Source organism: Chionomys nivalis, chromosome 9 (assembly GCF_950005125.1).
Source record: "Chionomys nivalis chromosome 9, mChiNiv1.1, whole genome shotgun sequence".
Lineage (NCBI taxonomy): Eukaryota > Metazoa > Chordata > Mammalia > Rodentia > Cricetidae > Chionomys > Chionomys nivalis.
This window is the reverse complement of record NC_080094.1, coordinates 1,220,718-1,241,112: the sequence shown is the minus strand read 5'-3', so window position 1 is coordinate 1,241,112 and position 20,395 is coordinate 1,220,718. Positions and strand designations below refer to the sequence as shown.

Here is a 20,395-nt window from a genome sequence, read left to right as displayed (position 1 = left end):
GGTAGGACCACTTTCCAACTCAGCCCATGCCTGGGACGGAGGAAGCAGAAAGATGGCAGTTTCAGGCCAGCCCAGACTACTGACCCAGCAAAATCTTATCTTATAACAATATGAGATCCAGACTTAAGGGGTCTGGGCCCAAAGCACTGCTGGCCTTCCAGGTAGGCAACAATAAACCATCCCAGGGGTGTGTGGACCCTGAGACAAATCAGGGTTTGAAAGGAGGGAAAGGTGGGGGGGGGGGAGGATAAGGCAAACCAGGCTGGCTTGACCTGCTTCCTCTTGTCCCCTGCACCCTGACCTACCCTCAGATAGGGTTTGTTTATGCTCCCTTTGGAGAGTCCCTGCCTACACTGCTGACAGGTCACGCACAAGGGTGGTGCTGTGTACCTGCACTTGGCCAGCTACACCTGTGACACACTCTCATCCACAGAAACCCAACTAACAAGTGTACAGACTGATTTATGACACAACTCCTGTTCTAAAGAGACAGAACGCAGACTCCCAGAAGAGAAACCTGGCACAGCCCTCCCTCCTCAGGGTGATAACATTCATTAGACCCTCAAGTCCTTTATATCAATTATTTCCTTAGAACCTGCACACACAAGTCTCTGGATGACTTACACCAGATACGATGCAAATACTACATAAATGGTATGCTGTATTGTCTAGGGACTAAGGACAAGAAACAAGTCGGTACTTGCTCAGTGCAGCTGCACCCCCCCTCCCCCCAGCGCCACACACAATCTGTCTATGTAGCCAACCATCCTAAAACTTAAGATCCTCTGCTTCAGCCTCCAAACTGTTAACATCACAAGCTTGTGCCACCAAGCCTGGCTCCAGAGCACTACTGACCCTAAGCCAGCTGAGTCTACATGTCCAGAACATGCAGATACACTGGTCACTGAGGGGAGGAGGAGGGCATGCAAAGATGATGTGTTTTCTTATTTCTAAGAAAAGCTTAAATCACGGTTTCTTTTTTTTTATTTTGCTTTTTGAGAAACTGATAAATCCTATATAAAAACAACTGGAGAGATGGTTCAGTGGTTATAAGAGCACTTGTTGCTCTTACAGAGGACTTAAGTTCTCAGCATTCCAAAAGAGGCAAATAACTACCCTTAACTCCATTTCCAGGGGATTCACTACCCTCTTCTGGTCTCCTTGGGCACCAGGCACCCACTGCATGTGCACATACATACAAGCAGAACACTCATACACATAAAATAAAATAAAAAAAACTGAAAGTCAACAGTTAGCTTCTAGTTCATTTTATTATGTGCAGTACTAGGGATTGAACCCAGAGCCAACCTAGAGAGATGCCAGGCATGAGTGATCTGGTAGCCCCAACAGTTAACTTTAGATACAATACATTTATTTACACAGCACCGAACAATCCATTAACAAATCACCAGCTGCTTTGCACAAAACAGAGCAAAGTAAAGCAGAAGCCTTTGGAGATTCAGATTTGCAGCAGATCTTTCTCTGGTAAGTCTAACATCCATACACAACTGAGAACCAGCATCACAGTAAAGAGCATAGGGTAATGGCAGAACAGAAGAGTCAAGAAAACAATTCACAGACTTTGTAGACATGCGTGGTAACATTTGTATTGCCAGCACAGAAGAGACTGAGGCAGGAAGGAGTGAGTTTCAGTCTAGCTTTGGCTACATACTGAAAACAAAACAGAACAAAACAAAAAACCCAACAGGCAGTGGTAGTGCACACCTTTAATCACAGCATTGGTGAGGCAGAAACAAGTGGAACTAAGTTTTAAACCAGCCTGTTCTACAGAGTGAATTCCAGGGCAGGCAGGGCCAGAGAAACCCTGTCTTTTAAAATAGATAGATAGATAGATAGATAGATAGATAGATAGATAGATAGATAGATAGATAGATAGATAGATATCAAAAAAACAACCAAACAAACAACAATAACAACAAAAACCAGCCAGGGAAACACTGTGAGACCCTATCTCAAAAACAAACACACACCAAAGCTTGTGTGTGTGTTACAAACAAATGTGTCCAAAGGAGAACAGAATCTATGCAAAAATACCTATAGAAGGTGAAAGGTCGGGTGGGGCTGGAGAGATGGCTCAGCAGTTAAAAGTACTGGCTGCTCTTCCAGAGGTCTTAAGTTCAACTACCAGCACCTACATGGTGGTTCACAACCATTTATAATGGGATCTGATGCTCTATTCTGATATAAAGTCCACAGAGTACTCACATACATTAAATAAATAATTTTTTTTTTTTTTTTGATTTTTCGAGACAGGGTTTCTCCATAGCTTTTGGTTCCTGTCCTGGAACTACCTCTTGTAGACCAGGCTGGCCTCGAACTCACAGAGATCTGCCTGCCTCTGCCTCCTGAGTGCTGGGATTAAAGGCATGCGCCACCACCACCCGGCCCCCTTTTTTTAAAAAAAAAAAAGGGGGTTGATGAGAGGTCAATCATAGTCTCTTTTTGGGATTTATTTTATGTATAGAAGTGTTCTGCTTGCATATATGTATGTGCACCATGTGTGTGCCTAGGGCCCCCAAATAAGTCAGAAGAGGGAGTCAGATCCCCTGGAACTGGAAGGAAAAGTTCCTTCCTTCCAACAGAAAAAAAAAATTTGAAGAGTAAATGTGAAGCTGTTTTGCAGATTCTACAAAAGCCAAAGACTCCAGAATATCAGGGTTTATGTTTTTGTTGAGAGTAAAAGTATATACAGAGACAATGTAGTTCTGGCCATGCCTGGTGGCACACACATTTAATCCCAGAATTTGAAAAGCAGAGAGGCAGGATAGTCTCTGAGTTCAAGATTAGCCTGTCTACAGTTACACCCTGTCTCAAGGTGGGAAAAAAGCCATTCTGTACAACATGGCTAGCATCCTGGCATCTGAACATTAACCTAATGGAAGTGTTCTGTATTTTATCCTCAGAATGCTTTTCCCTCTTATAAAAAAGCTCTATATTTGATTATTCAGCGCGGGAACTGAATCCACTATGGATTGTCTGTGCTAGACATTTGCTCTACCACTGAGCACCACCTTACACCCTTGATAATGTTTTTTCAAATTTTATTTAAAATTGTTTATTATTGTGCTATGTGTATAGCCATACCACCACCAGCATAGGTGTGGTGGAATCTTCTTTTCTTCCACCTTTACATGGGTTCCCAGGGTCTAGAACACAGGCCACCAGGCTTACAGCATCATGCAGCTAGCACAAATACCTTTTACCTGTTGAGCTACCTTACAGGCCAGTTCTTTCAAGCCCATATACTTTTAGTTCTCTCCAGAGCTGCTACTGTTTCTTTTTCTTTTCCTAAGACAGGGTTTGTCTGTGTTGCCTTGGTTGTACTGGAACTCACTATGTAGACCAGTCTGAGCTCAAACTGGGGAGATTCACCTGGCTCTGCCTCCCAAGTGCTGGTATTAAAGCTATGTATCACCAACACCAGGCTTGAGAACTGCTACTCTTTAACAATGAAACAATTTCAAATCCCTGTCTTGGCTTGCAGAACAGTGGCACCTTTGACCACAGGGTAGCCCCTCCTACTTCAGGGCCAAATCTTATGGCTTCTCTCCCTTAGGTCCACCTAGTACACACAGGAAGTTTGGCTAGTTAATGATTCCACCAGGCAGATGATATTCCTTTCGACTTGGCAGCTGTCTCTGGACATGCCCACTCTCCGACATCCTCAGTACCACTGCACGTAGGTCCTCATTGCTCTGCTCCACTCTCCTATCTGTTCCACACGTGCTGCAGAAATCCACCTCTACCCTTGCACCTGGTCCCCAGAATCTTCTCTTGTATACCTCAAACTCAAAAGCATTTCAAAGCCTAACACACAAAAATTGGCTCACAGGGGTTGGAAGATAGCTCAGTGGGTAAGGGCATCTGAGTTCTAACCCCTAGCACCCACATAAAAAGCCAGAGTTAAGCATGTGCCTGTAACCTTAGCACTGTGTGGGTGGTGGTGAGGGGGCAGACAGGATTGCTGGCTAAAAGTCTAGCATTAGGTTTAGTGAGAGACCTTGTCTTGAAGAAATAGGTGAAGTGACAGAAAACACAAGCCATCTCCTCTGGCCCTTATGTATTCCTCAATGTACCTATCCCCACACAAAGAAAAAAAATGAGCTATTGTCTTCAAACCCTCTCCCCTTTGCTAGTATTCATCCTGGGGAAGGACCTCAGTAGTATTCACTCATTTATTTCTCCAACTACTCAACAGATTCATATAAAGTACCTAAAATGTACTGAATACTTTTATTAACTGAGATGCCCAATACACAAAAGCCTTACTTGTCTTTGTGTGTGTTCACATGTGTATGTGTGTTAAGATGCACATGTATACTCAGGCAGGTAGCAGATCAGGCCAGTGTCAGTTAGATGTCTTCCTCAATCTCTATCTTACTTTTGAGAATGACCCTCATTGAACTGGGAGCTCCAGTTCAGATAGGTGGGCTTGCCAGGAAGTCTCGGGGATTCTTGAGTCTGCCTCCTAGCACTGGGATTACAGAGAGAAGCCCCAGTGTCAGTTTTCAGGTTCTTATGTCCGTGTAGTGAGCACTTTACTAAGTTATCTCCCCAGCACAATGAACCTTATATTTTTAGGGACTCATGATATAAGGCACTAGCAATATGGGGGTAGAATGTCGAGATCCAAGAAAAAAAAATAGTAGTTCCACTCTTTTTTCTTTGAGACCAGGTCTCTATACATAACTCTGACCTAGAACTCACTGTGTAGATTGGGCTGGCCTCAAACTCCTCTGCCTCCAAGTGCTGAGATTACAGGTATACACCACCATGCTTATGTGTATGAGTGTCTTCCCTGCATAGACAAGTTTATTATATTATATATTATTATTATAGACAATTTATTTATGAGTGTCTTGCCTGCATAGACAGATTTATGATAACATTATATTACATGTATTATTATTATAGACACTTTATTTATGAGTGTCTTGCCTGTATCTATATGTATATGCACCACATGCATGAACGTTGCTCATGGAGGTCAGAAGAGGGAACCAAATTCCCTGAAGTGGGAGTTACAAGCAGTAAGTGCTCTTAGCTGCTGAGCCACCTTTCTCAGACTGGGAGTTGCCATCCTCTATGGGGTCACATAACTGAAATGGGAAGAGTAGACCATGAAAAATTTGGTAGCCGCTATGGGTTTCTAAGTGTGCAACAAATAAAATCAAACACACACTGAATCTGATATGTTTCTAGCAAGGTTCACCCTTCACCCATGCTGCACTGATCAACTGCTTTCTGGGTTCTTTTTAATGTTTTTTTTTTTTTTGTTTTGTTTTTTGTTTTTAAATATTTATTTATTTATTATGTGTACAGCATTCCTTCCATGTGTGCCCGCAAGCCAGAAGGGGTCGCTAGGTCTCATTATAGATGGCTGTGAGCCACCATGTGGTTGCTGGGAATTGAACTCAGGACCTCTGGAAGAGCAGTCAGTGCTCTTAACCACTGAGCCATCTCTCCAGCCCCCTAATGTTTTGTTTTTTTTGAGACAGGGTTTCTCTGTAGCTTTTGGAGCCTGTCCTGGAACTAGCTCTTGTAGACCAGGCTGGCCTGGAACTCACAGAGATCCGCCTGCCTCTGCCTCCTGAGTGCTGGGATTAAAGGCGTGCACCACCACTGCCCGGCTAAAAACGTTTTTATTATTTTAAAATTATGTGTGTGTGTGTCTATGTATGTGTCTGTGCACACAGGTGCAGATGCCTGCAGAATTTAGAAGAGGATACCAGAGCCAGGCAGTGGTGGCACATTCCTTTAATTTCAGCACTTAGGAGGCAGAGGCAGGCGGATCTCTGTTAGTTTGAAGTCAACCTGGTCTACAGAGTGAGTTCCAGGACATGTTCCAAAGCTACAGAGAAAAACACTGTCTCAAACAAACAAACAAAAGAAAACAAAAAAGAAAAAAAAGGAAGAAGAGGAGGAGAAGATCACATCCCCCGGAGCTGGAGTTACAAGCAGTTATAAGCCATCAGATGTGGGGGCTGGGAATCAAACTGCCAAGCAATATCAGCAAATACTGAGCTATTTCTCTGGGCCCTGCAGTCTTGGTTCTGAATACAAAACATGAATACTTTATATGCCACGTAATACCTACAAAAGCACCTTGCTCAAGACTATTACTTGATATGAACTGCAGTGTTTTTGCTTTACAGTTTATTTATGCTCTTAAACACAACAGAATCCAGATACAGTGGTATATACCTTTAATCCCAGTATTTGGGAGGCAGAGGCAGATTTTGACCCTGTCTCAAAATAATAATAATAATAATAATAATAATTTTGAAAACACTCTCGTATGGTCAGTCTTCAGCATTTTAGTTGGAGTGTAAAATTAGGAACTTTGGATTGTGTATTAGAATATTAATTTTAAAAGTTGCTGTTGAATTTACTTGAGTTTTGTCAATAAATAGAACAGAATTGGGCTGTTGTTAGCTGGTAGACTGCTTGCCTAGTAAGCACTAAGCTCCGAGCTCACACCCCAGCACCATATAAACTAGGTGTAGCGACATATCTATGTTGTGGAATAGAATATTTGTTTTACTATGTAAAGATGTGTTGCTGCTTTACCTTGTCTGCCTAAGGCACCTGATTGGCTTATTAAAGAGTTGAACAGTCAATAGGTAGGCAGGGGAGGGGTGGGGGGGTTGTCAGGCAGAAACTAAAGGGAGGCCAGTCAGACATAGAGGAAACAGAAAAGCAGGATAGACAGTATGTAAATGAAGTAAGCGAGCCTCAGGGCAGCAAACAGATTAATAGAAATGGGTTAAGTTAAAAAAAAAATTTAGCTAGAAGTAGGCAGTGGTGGTGCATGTCTTTAATCCTAGTACTTGGGAAACAGAGGCAGGCGGATCTCTGTGAGTTAATTCCAGCACTTAAGGTAGAGGCAGGAGATCATAAATTCACTGTCATTTTTGCATACACACACATTTAAAGCCAGCATAGACTACACAAGACCTCGTCTTTCAAAAAATAAAATCCCAGGCTGAACTAAGGGGCTCAGATCACTTGCTCTTTCAGAAGCAGAGTTTGGCTCTTACAACCTCTGCTACCAGGGTTCTGACGGTCTCTTCTGGCCTCCAGACCCACATGCTCAGGCATGCACACACAAAAATAAAATAAATCATGGAAAAAAACTCAGACTTTTTTGACACAGGGTCTCTCTATGTAGATCAGGTTGACCTTCAACTCAAATACTGAGTCTGTGCCACCTCATCCTGTCAAATTTCTTTTTTTTTTTTTGGTTTTTCGAGACAGGGTTTCTCTGTGGTTTTGGAGCCTGTCCTGGAACTAGCTCTGTAGACCAGGCTGGTCTCGAACTCACAGAGATCCGCCTGCCTCTGCCTCCCAAGTGCTGGGATTAAAGGCGTGCGCCACCACCGCCCGGCAAATTTCTTTCTTTTTAAAAAAGATTTATCAGGCATGGTGGCACATACCTTTATTTACTCCAGTACTCAGGAGGCAGAGGCAGGCAGATCTCTGTAAGTTCATGACCAGCCCGGTCTACGGAATAAGGCCTCGAGTTCCAGAACAGCCAGGGATATACAGAGAAACTCGTATCTGGAAAATACAAAATACAAAAATAAAAGAAAATAATCACCAGAGGAAAAGACATAGACAGAACCTATTGGTGTTTACGACCCAGGAAGTCCAAGCAGCTGAGGGGAAGCGTTTCGCATAGGAGTTAGGATGAAAGGAGTAAGAGATTTTTAGCTGGGCTTACAATAGGCAATCAACTGAAGAATGAATGCCTTACCTAAAGGAGGCCAGGTAAGAGAAATAATGTAAGTGAACATGCCTGGCACATTAGGAAAGACGCTGTGGCTGAGCAACAGTGTGGAGGAAGGACTGCAGAGAAGGAAAAGAGCCCTTGGCACTGGTCGGCTGCTGGGAAGGCACTGAACTTCCGAGTGAATCCTTCTCTTTAAGATACTGGCCTCTTGGCCCGGCGGTGGATGGCGCACGCCTTTAATCCCAGCACTCGGGAGGCAGATGCAGGCGGATCTCTGTGAGTTCGAGACCAGCCTGGTCTACAAGAGCTAGTTCCAGGACAGGCTCCAAAACCACAGAGAAACCCTGTCTCGAAAAACAAAACAATAAAAAAAAAAAAAAAAAAAAAGATACTGGCCTCTTCCCTTGCACTTTAACCAGGGGTAAGCAGTACTGAGTGTTTACTGCAGTACTTCCTCAACAGCTTTGGTCAGAACTTTGGGGCTGCAGCTTTAGCGCATGTAATAAAATGTTCACAGCCAGCGTAGTCATTATCCAACATAATCTGCTAAATTGGATTTACTTTCGGTGATTCAGTAAGTTGCTTTCTCTATAGACTCGGTTTTTGGGTTTTGTTTTTTTTTTCCCCTTCTTCTTTTAAAAGTCACAGCTTGCTGTGCTCTGTCTTTTTGGTTTTCCGAAACCGAGTTTCTCAGTGTAATAGCCCTGGCAGCTGTCCCCGAACTCACAGAAGTACGCCTACCTCTGCCTCCCGAGTGCTGGGATTAAAGGTTCACGCCACCATCACCTAGCTAACTCAGTTCATTTTTAAGCAAGTACACTCAACCATCTCAAAGCAGACTGTCCAATATTCTAACCAGAAGCATTCCAGAATACATTTGCATTGCAATGACCGAATCTGCATTCTCCTCGGGTAGACAATAAGCACATAAACATGCAAATACCTATCTGCTAACTACGGCGAGGCAGTTTTCTAGGGCCTCCAGCTACCCCCAGCCCTAACCGCGAGCACTAAGGACCCATCCCCAAGGCAAGGCAGGAGTAACTGCGACTCCCAGGGCATGGGGGTCCCTTCTCCGGCGGCAGGGATTCCCTCCGCCGGCGTCCCGAGCAGGGTCCCCACCATACGCAGTTACACTCCGTGAACTACGCTCCAGACGTAGGAAGTCTCTCTGTGCCCGGGGGAAAGGAGTCCCCACCGTGAGCGTTTCTGAAGCATGGATGCGCTCCGCTCCATGAGTACCTTAGAAGCCGGGAGTCACTTCCGTGCATGGTCTCAATCCCTGCGAGTCCCAACACTAAGGAGTCACCTTCGAGGATGCCCAGAAACGAGGCATCCCTGCCCAGAAAACAGGAACCTCGCGGTCCGCTCCCGAGCTCCAGGCAGTGATGTCCCTGACGCTGGTCGGGACTCGGTTATAACGTTCGCCGAGTAAAATCCGGAGGCCTTGCCTTTGGGACCAGAGCCCGGCGGACTACAGGCCGGAGAACGTCCTTCCCTTCTCGCGCATTCCCGCGTTCCCACACACCTATTCCCCTCCCCCAGCTTCACACACACGCAAAAAAACCAAAACCAAAACCAAGAAAAGACCCGGAACCTTTGCCTCGAACTCAGTCTACAGGTCTCCATTCCGGTGCTAGCACTCAGGACGCAGACGCCCCCGCAGCAGCCATCTTGCGCAGGAGGGGCATAGCTCTTTTGACTCTCGCGCCAACCCGTAGAGCTAGGGCACCGCCGCAGAGTTATGCGCAAGAACGGAAGTCGCGATTCAAGCGTCCGGTGACCGTCCGCCCGGCCCCTTCGCTAGAGGATTCCATTGGTTGCCGGTTCGCATCTCGAGATCTCGCGATCTCGCCAGAGGTGTCTGAGAGGCGGACGCCGGTGTGTCTACCTCCGCTTCGCGCCCCGCCCCCACCGCCGCCGCCTCCCCCTGCTTCTCCTCCCTCTCTCCCGCTATCGCCGCCGCTCCTCCCCGGCCCCGGGAGCGGCCGCGGAGCCGCCGCCCAGACCGTGTCGCGCGGGAGGCGGGATCCGCACGGTAAGATGGCCGCAGCAGGCCCCGGCGGCCGTGCCGAGCGTCTCCATGGGGCTCCGGGGTGGGCCGAGGTGCGGAGGTCAGAGGTCGGAGGCCTTAGCTGACCCGCCCCGGGTATGCTGAGCCTGCAGCGGGAGCCGGGGTCAGGGAAGTCGGTCCTGCCCTGCACGGCCTTGCCCCGGACCGGGAGGTCTGGAGGCTGCGCTCGGTTAGAGTGCTGCCGGGACCGGAATAGTTACTGCAAATGTTCCCGTGTGTCTGTGAGGAAAGCCGCTGTAAATCGGAGACTGGAAGGTGGAGATGCAGTTGCTTCGTTGAAAGTCATCTTCAGGGCTTAGGATGCTCCCCTGTCGCCTGTGTAATCGCTAGATTTGGGATCCCTGAGTCCTACAGAAACGTTGTCGCCGGATCTCTGTCCGCAGTCTGCTTCGGGCTGCAGAGTGGGAATCGAGAGGAAGGGGCCTAATCAGGGAACATCTCCCCAGACTTGCCTATGTATCCAGAATAAAAGTTGAATCAGAGTAAATTCTGCTGTTACCCTGTGGCTGTGGAGAGGCACAGTCCTATGACAACCCCGTTTAACTTCACTTCCCTCCTCCGCTGCTACTTTTCAGGCGGCTGGGGCCTCCAAGTCTGCCAGAACTGGAGGTCCTCCTATGCCTCAAATTCGAAGCGCCTCCTCATTCCCTGCCCACATTCTCCGAAAGTGGGCTTTGAAACTTTAATATCTTATGGTTTTTATTCTTGGACACTCTTGCTTAAATAACTTTCCTCCTTCCGGCGTGTGCAAATGTGTGTTTCCCTAATTGCTGTTTCCAGCGTGGGTCCCAGGACCTGTAATCCAGACGCCTACCACACCTCTCCCACTGCCTGAGTCCTCTGCAGCCAGACTTGCCCTGCTCCTCCAACCTGTTCTACTCATCCCTCCCACGGTGTTGTGGTCCCATTTCTAAGGCTTGGCACCTGAAATCTCCAGTCTCCGGTTGCCCGGTGCCTGACTTTTCTCCCTTCGTATTCAGTCCAGCGACAGCTGCCATTGGTATGGAGGCTAGAGCGTGATCCCGAGTGTCTGTTCTCTTCTGCTGTCCCCTGTGAAAGTCCTAGGTTGTCTCTTTGTTGGACTGCTTAGCTCTCTCCACCCAGTGTGCATTCCGGTCAGCCCAGAAACCAGAGCTATCTTTCAGTTTTATGATTTATTAAAGCAAGTTAGCTTGCCCTTTGCAGTGTGCAAAGTAATATCCATGAGGTATATGTTGGTAACAAAGTGTGAAAAACGGTCCAGCTGGTGCTCCCAGAGCTACCCCAGCTGCCTTACTGTGGCTCTGCCATCCTGCCTTCCTCCCACATGAAACAATTCCTGTCAGATTCCATGTCATTACTTTAAAGTACTCAATGTTTAGTGCTAAAGACTTGCCATGTAGTTCGTTTCATGTTGGATTTTGCAAAACTCAGCTCACAGTTGGACTTTTAGCCCCCCCATTCAATGTTGTTTAAAAGTGATAACACAGCCATATTTCCTTCTAAGTTCTAAATGCTCTGAATGTAGAAGCAGTTTTTGATTTTTTTTTTAAATTTGTTTTGTTTGTATTGGTGTGAAGGTGTCAGATCCCCTGGAACTGGAGTTGCAGACAGTTGTGAGCTGCCATGTGGGTGCTTGGAATTGAACCTGGATCCTCTGGAAGAGGAGTCTGTGCTCTTAACCTCTGACCATCTCTCTAGCCCCTAGAAGCAGTTTTTTTTTTTTTACTTTAATTTTATTTGTTTATTTATTTATTTATTTATTTTTGGTTTTTTGAGACAGGGTTTCTCTGTGGTTTTGGAGCCTGTCCTGGAACTAGCTCTTGTAGACCAGGCTGGTCTAGAACTCACAGAGATCCGCCTGCCTCTGCCTCCCAAGTGCTGGGATTAAAGGCGTGCGCCACCACCGCCCGGCCTTATTTGTTTATTTTTAAGACAAGGTCTGACCACGTAACTCTGGCTGGCCCAGAACTTGACCTGTAGACCAGACTCAGTTTAGAGAGATCTTTCTGTCTCTGCCTCACAAGTGCTGGGGTCAAAGTTGTGTGCTGCCACACCCAGCCAAACAGTCTTCTAAAACCTATTTGTTGGCAAAGCTTGATAACATGTTTCAGCTTCCTTTCCGCTGAGTGTGAATATGCATGCCTCACCAAATGATGTATGCTTGTCCCATGCTCCCGAGTCTCTGGAGAGGCTGTGGTGCATAGAGCAGACCGGAGCGTGTGCTATCTTATCTGTGTGCCAGCTGCAGAATACACCTACCCAGGGGTTTGGGCATGTCATCTATATCTCAGAGTTCCTTTATTCAGACTGGAAAATGAACGTTTTGAGGAGTAGTGTCCACCCTTTTGCTATCTCAAGGTGTGCATTGGAGAACAGCACATCTTCAGTGCATGTTAGACCCTTCCTAGGATGCAGGAGTACAGTTGCTGCACTGCAGGAGGCATTGTGTGCCCTTATAAGGAGTGTTTTCATCATGTGTGTTCCAACAAAACAGTTGGAAAAGACTCCATTCTTCACTAAGACTTGTCTTCATTTTGCCTGTATGATTGGTGTCTGTTTTTTTACATCATAGCATGTAATTTTTAGTATAGAATTCTCCAATGACTGCCCTCTATACCTAGCTTCAAAACTAACCACCTCTTTCAAAGTGTGATGACTTTCCTATCTGACACAATCTGATGTCTTGGCCTCTTCATTCTAAGACTTTTGACTCTTTGCTTCATTAACTAGACTTCCTGCTGGAGATGGACGTTTCTGTTCTGCCCAGTCCCGTTGAGTCCCAAAGAAACACACAGAGGCTTATCTTAATTATAAACTGTTTGGCCTGTTAGCTCAGGCTTATTATCAACTAAGTCTTCCAACTTAAATTAACCCATAATTCTTGTCTGTGTTTAACTGCATGGCTTGGTACCTTTTCTCAGTGAGGCATTCTCATCTTGCTTCCTCTGCATCTGGCTGGTGACTGCATCTCTGCCTTTTCTTTTCCCAGAATTCTTAGTCTGGTTGTCCCGCCTATATTTCCTGCCTGGCTACTGGTCAATCAACATTTTATTAATGTATAATATGTATAAATGACAAATCTTTGCAGTGTACAAAAGCATTATCCCACAGCATCCTACCCTTGACCGTGTTACCCAGACATATGTTTTTCTCAGACCTGTTTTGCCTGTCAGTTTTTTTTTTTTTTTTTTTTTTTTGGTTTTTCGAGACAGGGTTTCTCTGTGGTTTTGGAGCCTGTCCTGGAACTAGCTCTTGTAGACCAGGCTGGTCTCGAACTCACAGAGATTCACCTGCCTCTGCCTCCCGAGTGCTGGGATTAAAGGCGTGCGCCACCACCGCCCGGCTTGCCTGTCAGTTTTAAGATTAAAAGTATCCTCCTATTCTTCCACTTCTTACTATATTGCTATGTTTATTTTATGAAATGATTACGATGGGCATATAATTCTTCCTCAATTGTATCTTTTTCCTGTAGAAGTAAATCATAATGAGTTATGCAGAAAAACCCGATGAAATAACCAAAGATGAATGGATGGAAAAGCTTAATAATTTACATGTTCAACGAGCAGACATGAACCGTCTCATCATGAACTACCTAGTCACAGGTAAGGCTGGCTGTGACCATAGCTCTCCCGTAAGTAAGTAGCCCTTTACCCGGGAAGCATAACGATAATGTTAGGTTATGCTGAGAAATCATAAAAGCACAAAATTAACTTGATGTTTGTAAATTAAATAGACTTGTTAAAGATGGTCTTTTTCTAGCCCTGGGTGGTATGGGTCACACCCATAATCCCCACACTTGGGAGCCTGGACTGTAATGTGAATGTGATACATTTTCTCCACTTTCCTACTCCCTAAAAAAAAAACTATTTTTCCTGTTAATAAAATAATTGCGCCAGATCTCTGAGCCCTTAATGCAGCATCCTTTCTAGGCTTTTGACAGTTTTATAGTTAAGCCTTCATGATCATTGAGGGTCTTCTGACTCAGAAGGCTGAGGCAGGAGGATTCTGAATTCTAGGCTAGCCTGGACTGCACAGCAAGACCTTATCTCAAAACTTAAAAAAAAAAAGTTTTAGCCGGGCGGTGGTGGCTCACGCCTTTAATCCCAGCACTCGGGAGGCAGAGGCAGGCGGATCTCTGTGAGTTCGAGACCAGCCTGGTCTACAAGAGCTAGTTCCAGGACAGGCTCCAAAGCCACAGAGAAACCCTGTCTCGAAAAACCAAAAAAAAAAAAAAAAAAAAAAAAGTTTTAGAGTAGATTTAAAGTCTAAATAATTGATGCCTCTGGCCAGTTTGGAAAACCATTCTGGCCTGTCTCTAGGTGGAGGGGATGCAGAGAAGCAGCACTCTGGTGCTCCTGTTGCGGGAGTGGGAGTCAGCTATCTTTCTGCTAGGCATTTTGGATAGCTGCAAAAGAATGACAGCATTGACTATTAGTCACAGAAATAAATAAAGTGTCTGGGAAAGTGTGCTTTCTATGTAGGGTCAGTTGGTGGTGGTTGGCTCTCTAGAGCTACAAAGCCTTAATTCCTGATCCTTTCCCAGCAGTGAAGGTAGTTTTTTTTTCAGAGGGCTTTAAGGAAGCAGCAGAGAAGTTTCGAATGGAGTCTGGGATTGAACCAAGTGTGGACCTAGAAACACTTGATGAGCGAATCAAGATTCGGGAGATGATTCTGAAGGGTCAGATCCAGGAGGCCATTGCCCTGATCAACAGCCTCCACCCAGAGCTCCTGGACACAAACCGATATCTTTACTTTCACCTTCAGGTGAGTTCCAGAAAGACGTTGGCGGTGTGTGTATTAGTAGAAGATTGCTTAGTGTTGGGAAGGGAATAACAGGCTTTGAGGTAACTGCTGCTGTATGTACTGTAGAAACCAATACTTTTTTTTAAAGGGGTGTGTGTGTGAGAGAGAGGGAGAGAGGGAGAGGGAGAGAGGGAGAGAGGGAGAGAGGGAGAGAGAGAGAGAGAGAGAGAGAGAGAACACAGAATCCGTTCCCTCTACCCTTACCCAGGTTCTGGGGATCAAACGCTTCACTGCAGCAATCTGACCAACCTCCGTTTTTTTTTTTGTTTGTTTTGTTTTTTGTTTTTTTGTTTTTTTTTTTAAGGAGATTTTTTTTTTTTAATATTTATTTATTGTATATACAACATTCCGTCTGTGTGTATGCCTGCAGGCCAGAAGAGGGCACCAGACCTCATTACAGATGGTTGTGAGCCACCATGTGGTTGCTGGGAATTGAACTCAGGACCTTTGAAAGAGCAGGCAATGCTCTTAACCTCTGAGCCATCTCTCCAGCCCCCAACCTCCGTTTTGCTCTTAAAGGAAATGTACTATCTTAGAGATGCTAGAAAAGTCTTTCTTTTTTTTTCTTTTTGTGGCGGTGTTGGATAGAACCCAGGGCCTTGACTACATGCTAAACAAGCGCTTTAACACTAAATTACACGCTCAACCCCATAAGATAAACTTTTGACTGGGGCCAAGTGTTTATCTAGGTGTGTGTCTGCCAAACTTGGCTGTCTTTGCTGTTGGCCACACTGGTGTCACCTACAGGGTGGGTACTAGTTCAGCTTGTCTGTCTTTGCTGTTGGCCATACTGGGTGTCACCTACAGGGTGGATGCTAGTTCAGCTTGTCTGTCTTTGATACTGACCAGCAACAGCACTTGATTGAGCTCATCCGTCAACGTGAGACAGAAGCAGCTTTGGAGTTCGCCCAGACACAGCTGGCAGAGCAGGGTGAGGAGAGCAGAGAGTGCCTCACAGAAATGGAGCGCACACTGGCCTTGTTGGCCTTCGACAGTCCTGAGGAGTCACCTTTTGGGGACCTTCTCCACATGATGCAGAGGCAAAAGGTAAAAGGCTGGTAAGGGAAGAGCTGTGTTCATGGACACTCAGGGGACCTGTGTAAAGATGGTACATGTGCTACACTTGTGAGGGGGTGAGACACAGAGTACCCTGGGTGAGGTACTCCAGTAGGGTACTGCAGCTCCTCTGCTCTGTACCCCTTTATCTTGTAAGTAGGAGAGGCAGCGAGGCAGCGTTACAACTGTCGGTATTCAAAACCCTTTACCAGTTTTTATTCTCTTCATCCTCTTAGCCTTTTTCCCGTCAATTTAGAAATGGGTATCCTAAGTATTTCTAACTAAGATCTGTCTATTCTCCTGAAACTTTTTCTTGTTCCTTCTGTTGCTGTGAGCATTACAGCTCATTGCCTTCCCAGAACCATGTCCTCCTTTCCCCGTGTGCTGGATCCCTCTCTCCTAGGCCTCCGTCCTCCACATTCTATTAGAAGGACTGCCCCTCCTTGAAGATGTCTCGTTAAGGCTTCTGTTTTAAAGGGCCAGGACACTTGGCTGACCTCACTGTGACATTGCAGAAAGTGCAAGAGCCCCTGCAGATGAGGACCTTTTAGGGTCCCTGGAGTGGCTTCTACTCACATGTTTAATGTGTTTTTAAATTAGTGACAAGCTTCTTGGGTGTGAACAGTACCCAGATGTGCTGGACTACAGTGTAGTGGTGGAGTGCTTGCCTGATGGGCATAAGGACCAGGGTTTTATCCCTAGCACTGAAAGAAGATGTCTTGGGCCGGGTGATGTCTTAAGTATATTATCAGACTTGCTGGTAGTGCATATGTGGCCATCTCCATTGGATTTGTTTCTTTTCTAGGTGTGGAGTGAAGTCAACCAGGCTGTTCTGGATTACGAAAATCGAGAGTCCACACCTAAGCTGGCAAAATTACTGAAACTGCTACTTTGGGCTCAGAATGAGCTAGACCAGAAGAAAGTAAAATATCCCAAAATGACAGACCTCAGCAAAGGTGTGATTGAGGAGCCCAAGTAGAGCCTGTGCACGGACCCAGCACTGTCAACCAGCACAGGACTCATTCCCTTCTGGCTGTGACTGGCAGATTTGTCACTGCAGTAGAGAACCTTTCCCCCTGTAATTTTCTTTGGCCCTTATTGTTTAAAAAGGGGAAATGGCCTTTTTAAACACTGGCAAACCCATGATGGAAGACACCACCTCTGCCTTGCCCTGCATCCCGAGGGTTGCACTCTGCAGTTGACTCTCCCAGTGCTTCCGGTGTTGCTGACTCTAGAAGATCTGGTTTGCCAGATGTGTGCTGCGCTGCTAGGGAGTGTCACTCCAGCCGGTGGCTCAGGCTCAGTCTGTGAAGAGCGCTGATGTCCATTCGTTTCTGCTAGTGTGCAGGCAGACAGTGTTTATTCTCCCAGGTCTTCACAGGCCTTCAAGTTTTCCTTACCCGTTTTCTTTTCTTTCTTCTTCCTCCTCTTTTTGTTCCTTCATAGGAAAGAATATATAAATTTGTAAATCTTAATTCAAAGATAACTTGTGTGTGGGTATTGAGTTTGGTTTGGTTCTTTACGTTTTGGTTCGGGCTGTGTGGCTTTTGGGAGGGGATATGTGTGTGTTTGCGTGAGGGATGAGGCTGTGTTTCTTAATTTTTTAAATATATTTTTTGGTGCTGTATGTGATGAGAGACTCGTTCATAGTGAATCAATGAACTATCTTGTAGGCAACTTTGTTGAAAATAAAGATTTCTCTTTACTTCCAGAATGACCACCATGGCCTCTAAAGAGTTCTCATCCACACAGCCCTTGTTTGGGTGTCCTTCCCCTGTTGGCACAGGGACAGCACTTGTACTCGTAGCTGAAGGAGTAATTGAAGAGTCCATCTGCCTAAGGAGTGCCCTCCATGACAACACGGCAACTGGGTGCTGGTGCGGGTGGGGTGCACAGATCTGCAGAGCCCTCACAGTTATCTGTGGATGTGGATGGTGGAGATGGTACAGGCACCGTCCCTTGCTGGGAGCTCTTGCCTGTCTGAGTTCCGGTGCCCGGTACTCACAAGCAGTGTCCCTACTGACTGCTGAGGTGGGATTGTTTGCCTGGTTCTTGAGCAGTCCAGTGCACACTGACCAGCTAGGTCAGCCAGGGTTTGTTCAGCTTGCTGGCACCTGGGCAGCGAGGTGACACAACTAACCAGCTGTCTCGTGTCCCTACTTGAGTGTTGTCCGTTGGCATCTATTTTTCTCCCACAGGAGACTTTCCTTGTTGGGATGGAAGTGTCTTCCAGCTCTCTGCTTTTGCACAGAAGGCAGGTGCTTTGGCAGTATTCCTCTCAGGATCTCATTAGTGACAGCTCAAGGATGTAGTTGTTCTGCTCTCCTGGTTTATGAGTAAGGAGCGAGCAGAGCTCCCCTGACCTAGACAGGTGTCCTTCGGCGTCAGTGGCTTTGAGAGTAAGAATAAGATAGAAGGAGTCACTGGAGAGATGGGTCCTCGGTTAAGAGGACATGAGTCTAGCATCCACATAACAAGTCAGGTGTCCCCCAGCTCTGAGGGATCTGATGCCCTCTTTGGCCTCCACATACACAGACATGCAGGTGCACGTGTGTACTTTCACAAACACAAAATATTCTTTTTAAGGTAGAAGGAAAGGAAACTCTAATTTTCAAGTAGTAAGTTAAATGAAGCAGTGGCTGGGGAGGGGGTATCAATAAAGATGCAGTGTTTGTTTTTAAAACACCACATAAAGTTGCTCCTGCCTGTAATTACAGCATTCATGAGGCTGAGGGAGAATTTTTCTAGTTCAGCCTAAGCTGTATTATGTATGAGATCCTCTTTTAAACAAACAAAAAAAGCACCAGATAACCAGGATATTTGTATCTTTTGTTAATATGTATAAGATTTTTCTTATAGCTAATGAGTTTAATATGTTCTTAAAATTAGAGTGCATGAAATGTATAGTAACGACAAGTTTCTTCTGTAGGGATTATCCACATATACACAAAAGAGCCTTGTTGCATGCGTGAAATGTTAAACAGCTCTAAATCTTAACCACTTTAGTCAGTAGCTTAATCAGCCATTGTCACAGATGTCAGTGAAGCTGGAGGACTTCAGATAGAACTGCTAATTTATCCATGGTCTGCCAGTGTCCAGAAATCCTCTTCCAAGGGGGTACATGTAGACTCTGTTGCAGCAACAGATGAAGTTAAGCTACTTGCATGCAGGATAGATTAGTTTTTTTTTTCTACTTGTCTCCTTTGAGTCTTACTCAAAAAAAGTGTTTCTGGCCGGGCGGTGGTGGCGCACGCCTTTAATCCCAGCACTCGGGAGGCAGAGGCAGGCGGATCTCTGTGAGTTCGAGGCCAGTCTGGTCTACAAAGGGAGTTCCAGGACAGGCTCCAAAACCACAGAGAAACCCTGTCTCGAAAAACCAAAAAAAAAAAAAAAAAAAGTGTTTCTGGCTTTTTACAAAGTAGTTTTATTTCTTTTTGCACCTTTTGATGGAAAGTGCCTTGAAATAAATGAAACTTGAGAATATTCTGGTACTCTGTTCCAGCATCATAGAATTGTGCAAGGGGTAACCCCAGTTTGAAATCTCCTAAAGCATGGTGATTATTGCACACCGAAGATGGGGTGTATTTCTAAAGCATGGTGATTATTACACACCAAAAATGGGGTGTATTCCTAAAGCATAGTGATTATTGCACACCAAAGATGGGGTGTATTTCTAAAGCATAATGATTATTACACACCGAAGATGGGGTGTATTTCTAAAGCATGGTGATTATTACACACCGAAGATGGTTGTATTTCTAAAGCATGGTGATTATTGCACACCAAAAATGGGGTGTATTTCTAAAGCATGGTGATTATTGCACACTGAAGATGGATGTATTTCTAAAGCATGGTGATTATTGCACACCAAAGATAGGGTGTATTTCTAAAGCATGATGATTATTGCACACCGAAGATGGGTGTATTTCCAAAGCATGGTGATTATTGCACACTGAAGATGGGTGTATTTCTAAAGCATGGTGATTATTGCATACTGAAGATGGGGTGTATTCCTAAAACATGGTGATTATTGCACACTGAAGATGGGTATATTTCTAAAGCAGTGATTATTGCATACCGAAGATGGGTATATTTCTAAAGCATGGTGATTATTGCACACCGAAGATGGGGTGTATTTGTTTTGTTACTTGAATTGTAGCTCAAAGTTGATATTTGAGACCTCTGTAGTGTATGTACCAGAAAAGTAGTGCCTTTGAGGTTGGGCCTGTGGACAAGGTGGGCAGTGTGGTGTCTTTATTTTCTTCTGTGCCATAGTTTAGAGAACCAGGGTTCCCAAAAGACTCTTAACTTGTTCCATGATGAAGACACTGATGTCATCAAGAGAATGAAATGGGATTTCTTTATAGGTTGTTGCTGTCTGGTCTCAGAATGAACAAAGACCAAATCCCAAGTGTCATGTGAACAGCATGGTCTGTCTACACCCCTGTATCTGCACACTGAACTGTGTACAGTGGACACCATGTGTGGGTACAGTCTGACCTCCAACCTTCACTGTCTACACCCCTGCATCTGCACACTGAACTGTGCAGTGGGTACCACGCGTGGGTACAGTCTGACCAACCTTCACTGTCTACACCCCTGCATCTGCACACTGAACTCTGTGCAGTGGACACCACGCGTGGGTACAGTCTGACCTCCAACCTTCACTGTCTACACCCCTGCATCTGCACACTGAACTCTGTGCAGTGGACACCACGCGTGGGTAC

The 20,395-nt window shown here is 45.5% G+C and overlaps 2 protein-coding genes across 4 annotated transcripts in view; one reads left to right on the top strand and one right to left on the bottom strand.

Annotated features, from left to right (window-relative positions):
- The window catches only part of Dido1 (death inducer-obliterator 1), a 54,992-nt gene extending 45,519 nt beyond the window's left edge, over nt 1–9,473 (bottom strand). For both annotated transcript variants that reach the window (XM_057781181.1, XM_057781183.1), the window contains exon 1: nt 9,351–9,473. The gene's annotated coding sequence lies outside the window, so the exon portion shown is untranslated. The remainder of the gene's footprint in view (nt 1–9,350) is intronic.
- Nucleotides 9,474–9,637: 164 nt separating this feature from the next.
- Nucleotides 9,638–17,172, top strand: Gid8 (GID complex subunit 8 homolog). 2 transcript variants are annotated; one of them, XM_057781187.1, is made up of 6 exons: nt 9,643–9,791; nt 10,608–10,827; nt 13,282–13,411; nt 14,377–14,573; nt 15,462–15,659; nt 16,474–17,172. In XM_057781187.1, the coding sequence occupies exons 3-6, from the start codon at nt 13,294–13,296 to the stop codon at nt 16,645–16,647; spliced, it is 687 nt and encodes a 228-aa protein (XP_057637170.1). In that variant the 5' UTR covers nt 9,643–9,791; nt 10,608–10,827; nt 13,282–13,293; the 3' UTR covers nt 16,648–17,172. The 2 variants fall into 2 exon arrangements, with proteins under 2 accessions (XP_057637168.1, XP_057637170.1); XM_057781185.1 differs by lacking the exon at nt 10,608–10,827 and having other exon boundaries at nt 9,638–9,791.
- The last annotated feature ends 3,223 nt before the right edge of the window (nt 17,173–20,395 follow it).

What these genes read in the sequence shown, in the direction of transcription:
- Gid8 (XM_057781185.1), top strand. Translation starts at nt 13,294, where the DNA reads ATGAGTTATGCAGAAAAACCCGATGAAATAACCAAAGATGAATGGATG. An exon ending in CATGAACTACCTAGTCACAG is followed by an intron (nt 13,412 to 14,376) that starts GTAAGGCTGGCT and finishes TTTTTTTTTCAG; the next exon opens with AGGGCTTTAAGGAAGCAGCA. An exon ending in ATCTTTACTTTCACCTTCAG is followed by an intron (nt 14,574 to 15,461) that starts GTGAGTTCCAGA and finishes GATACTGACCAG; the next exon opens with CAACAGCACTTGATTGAGCT.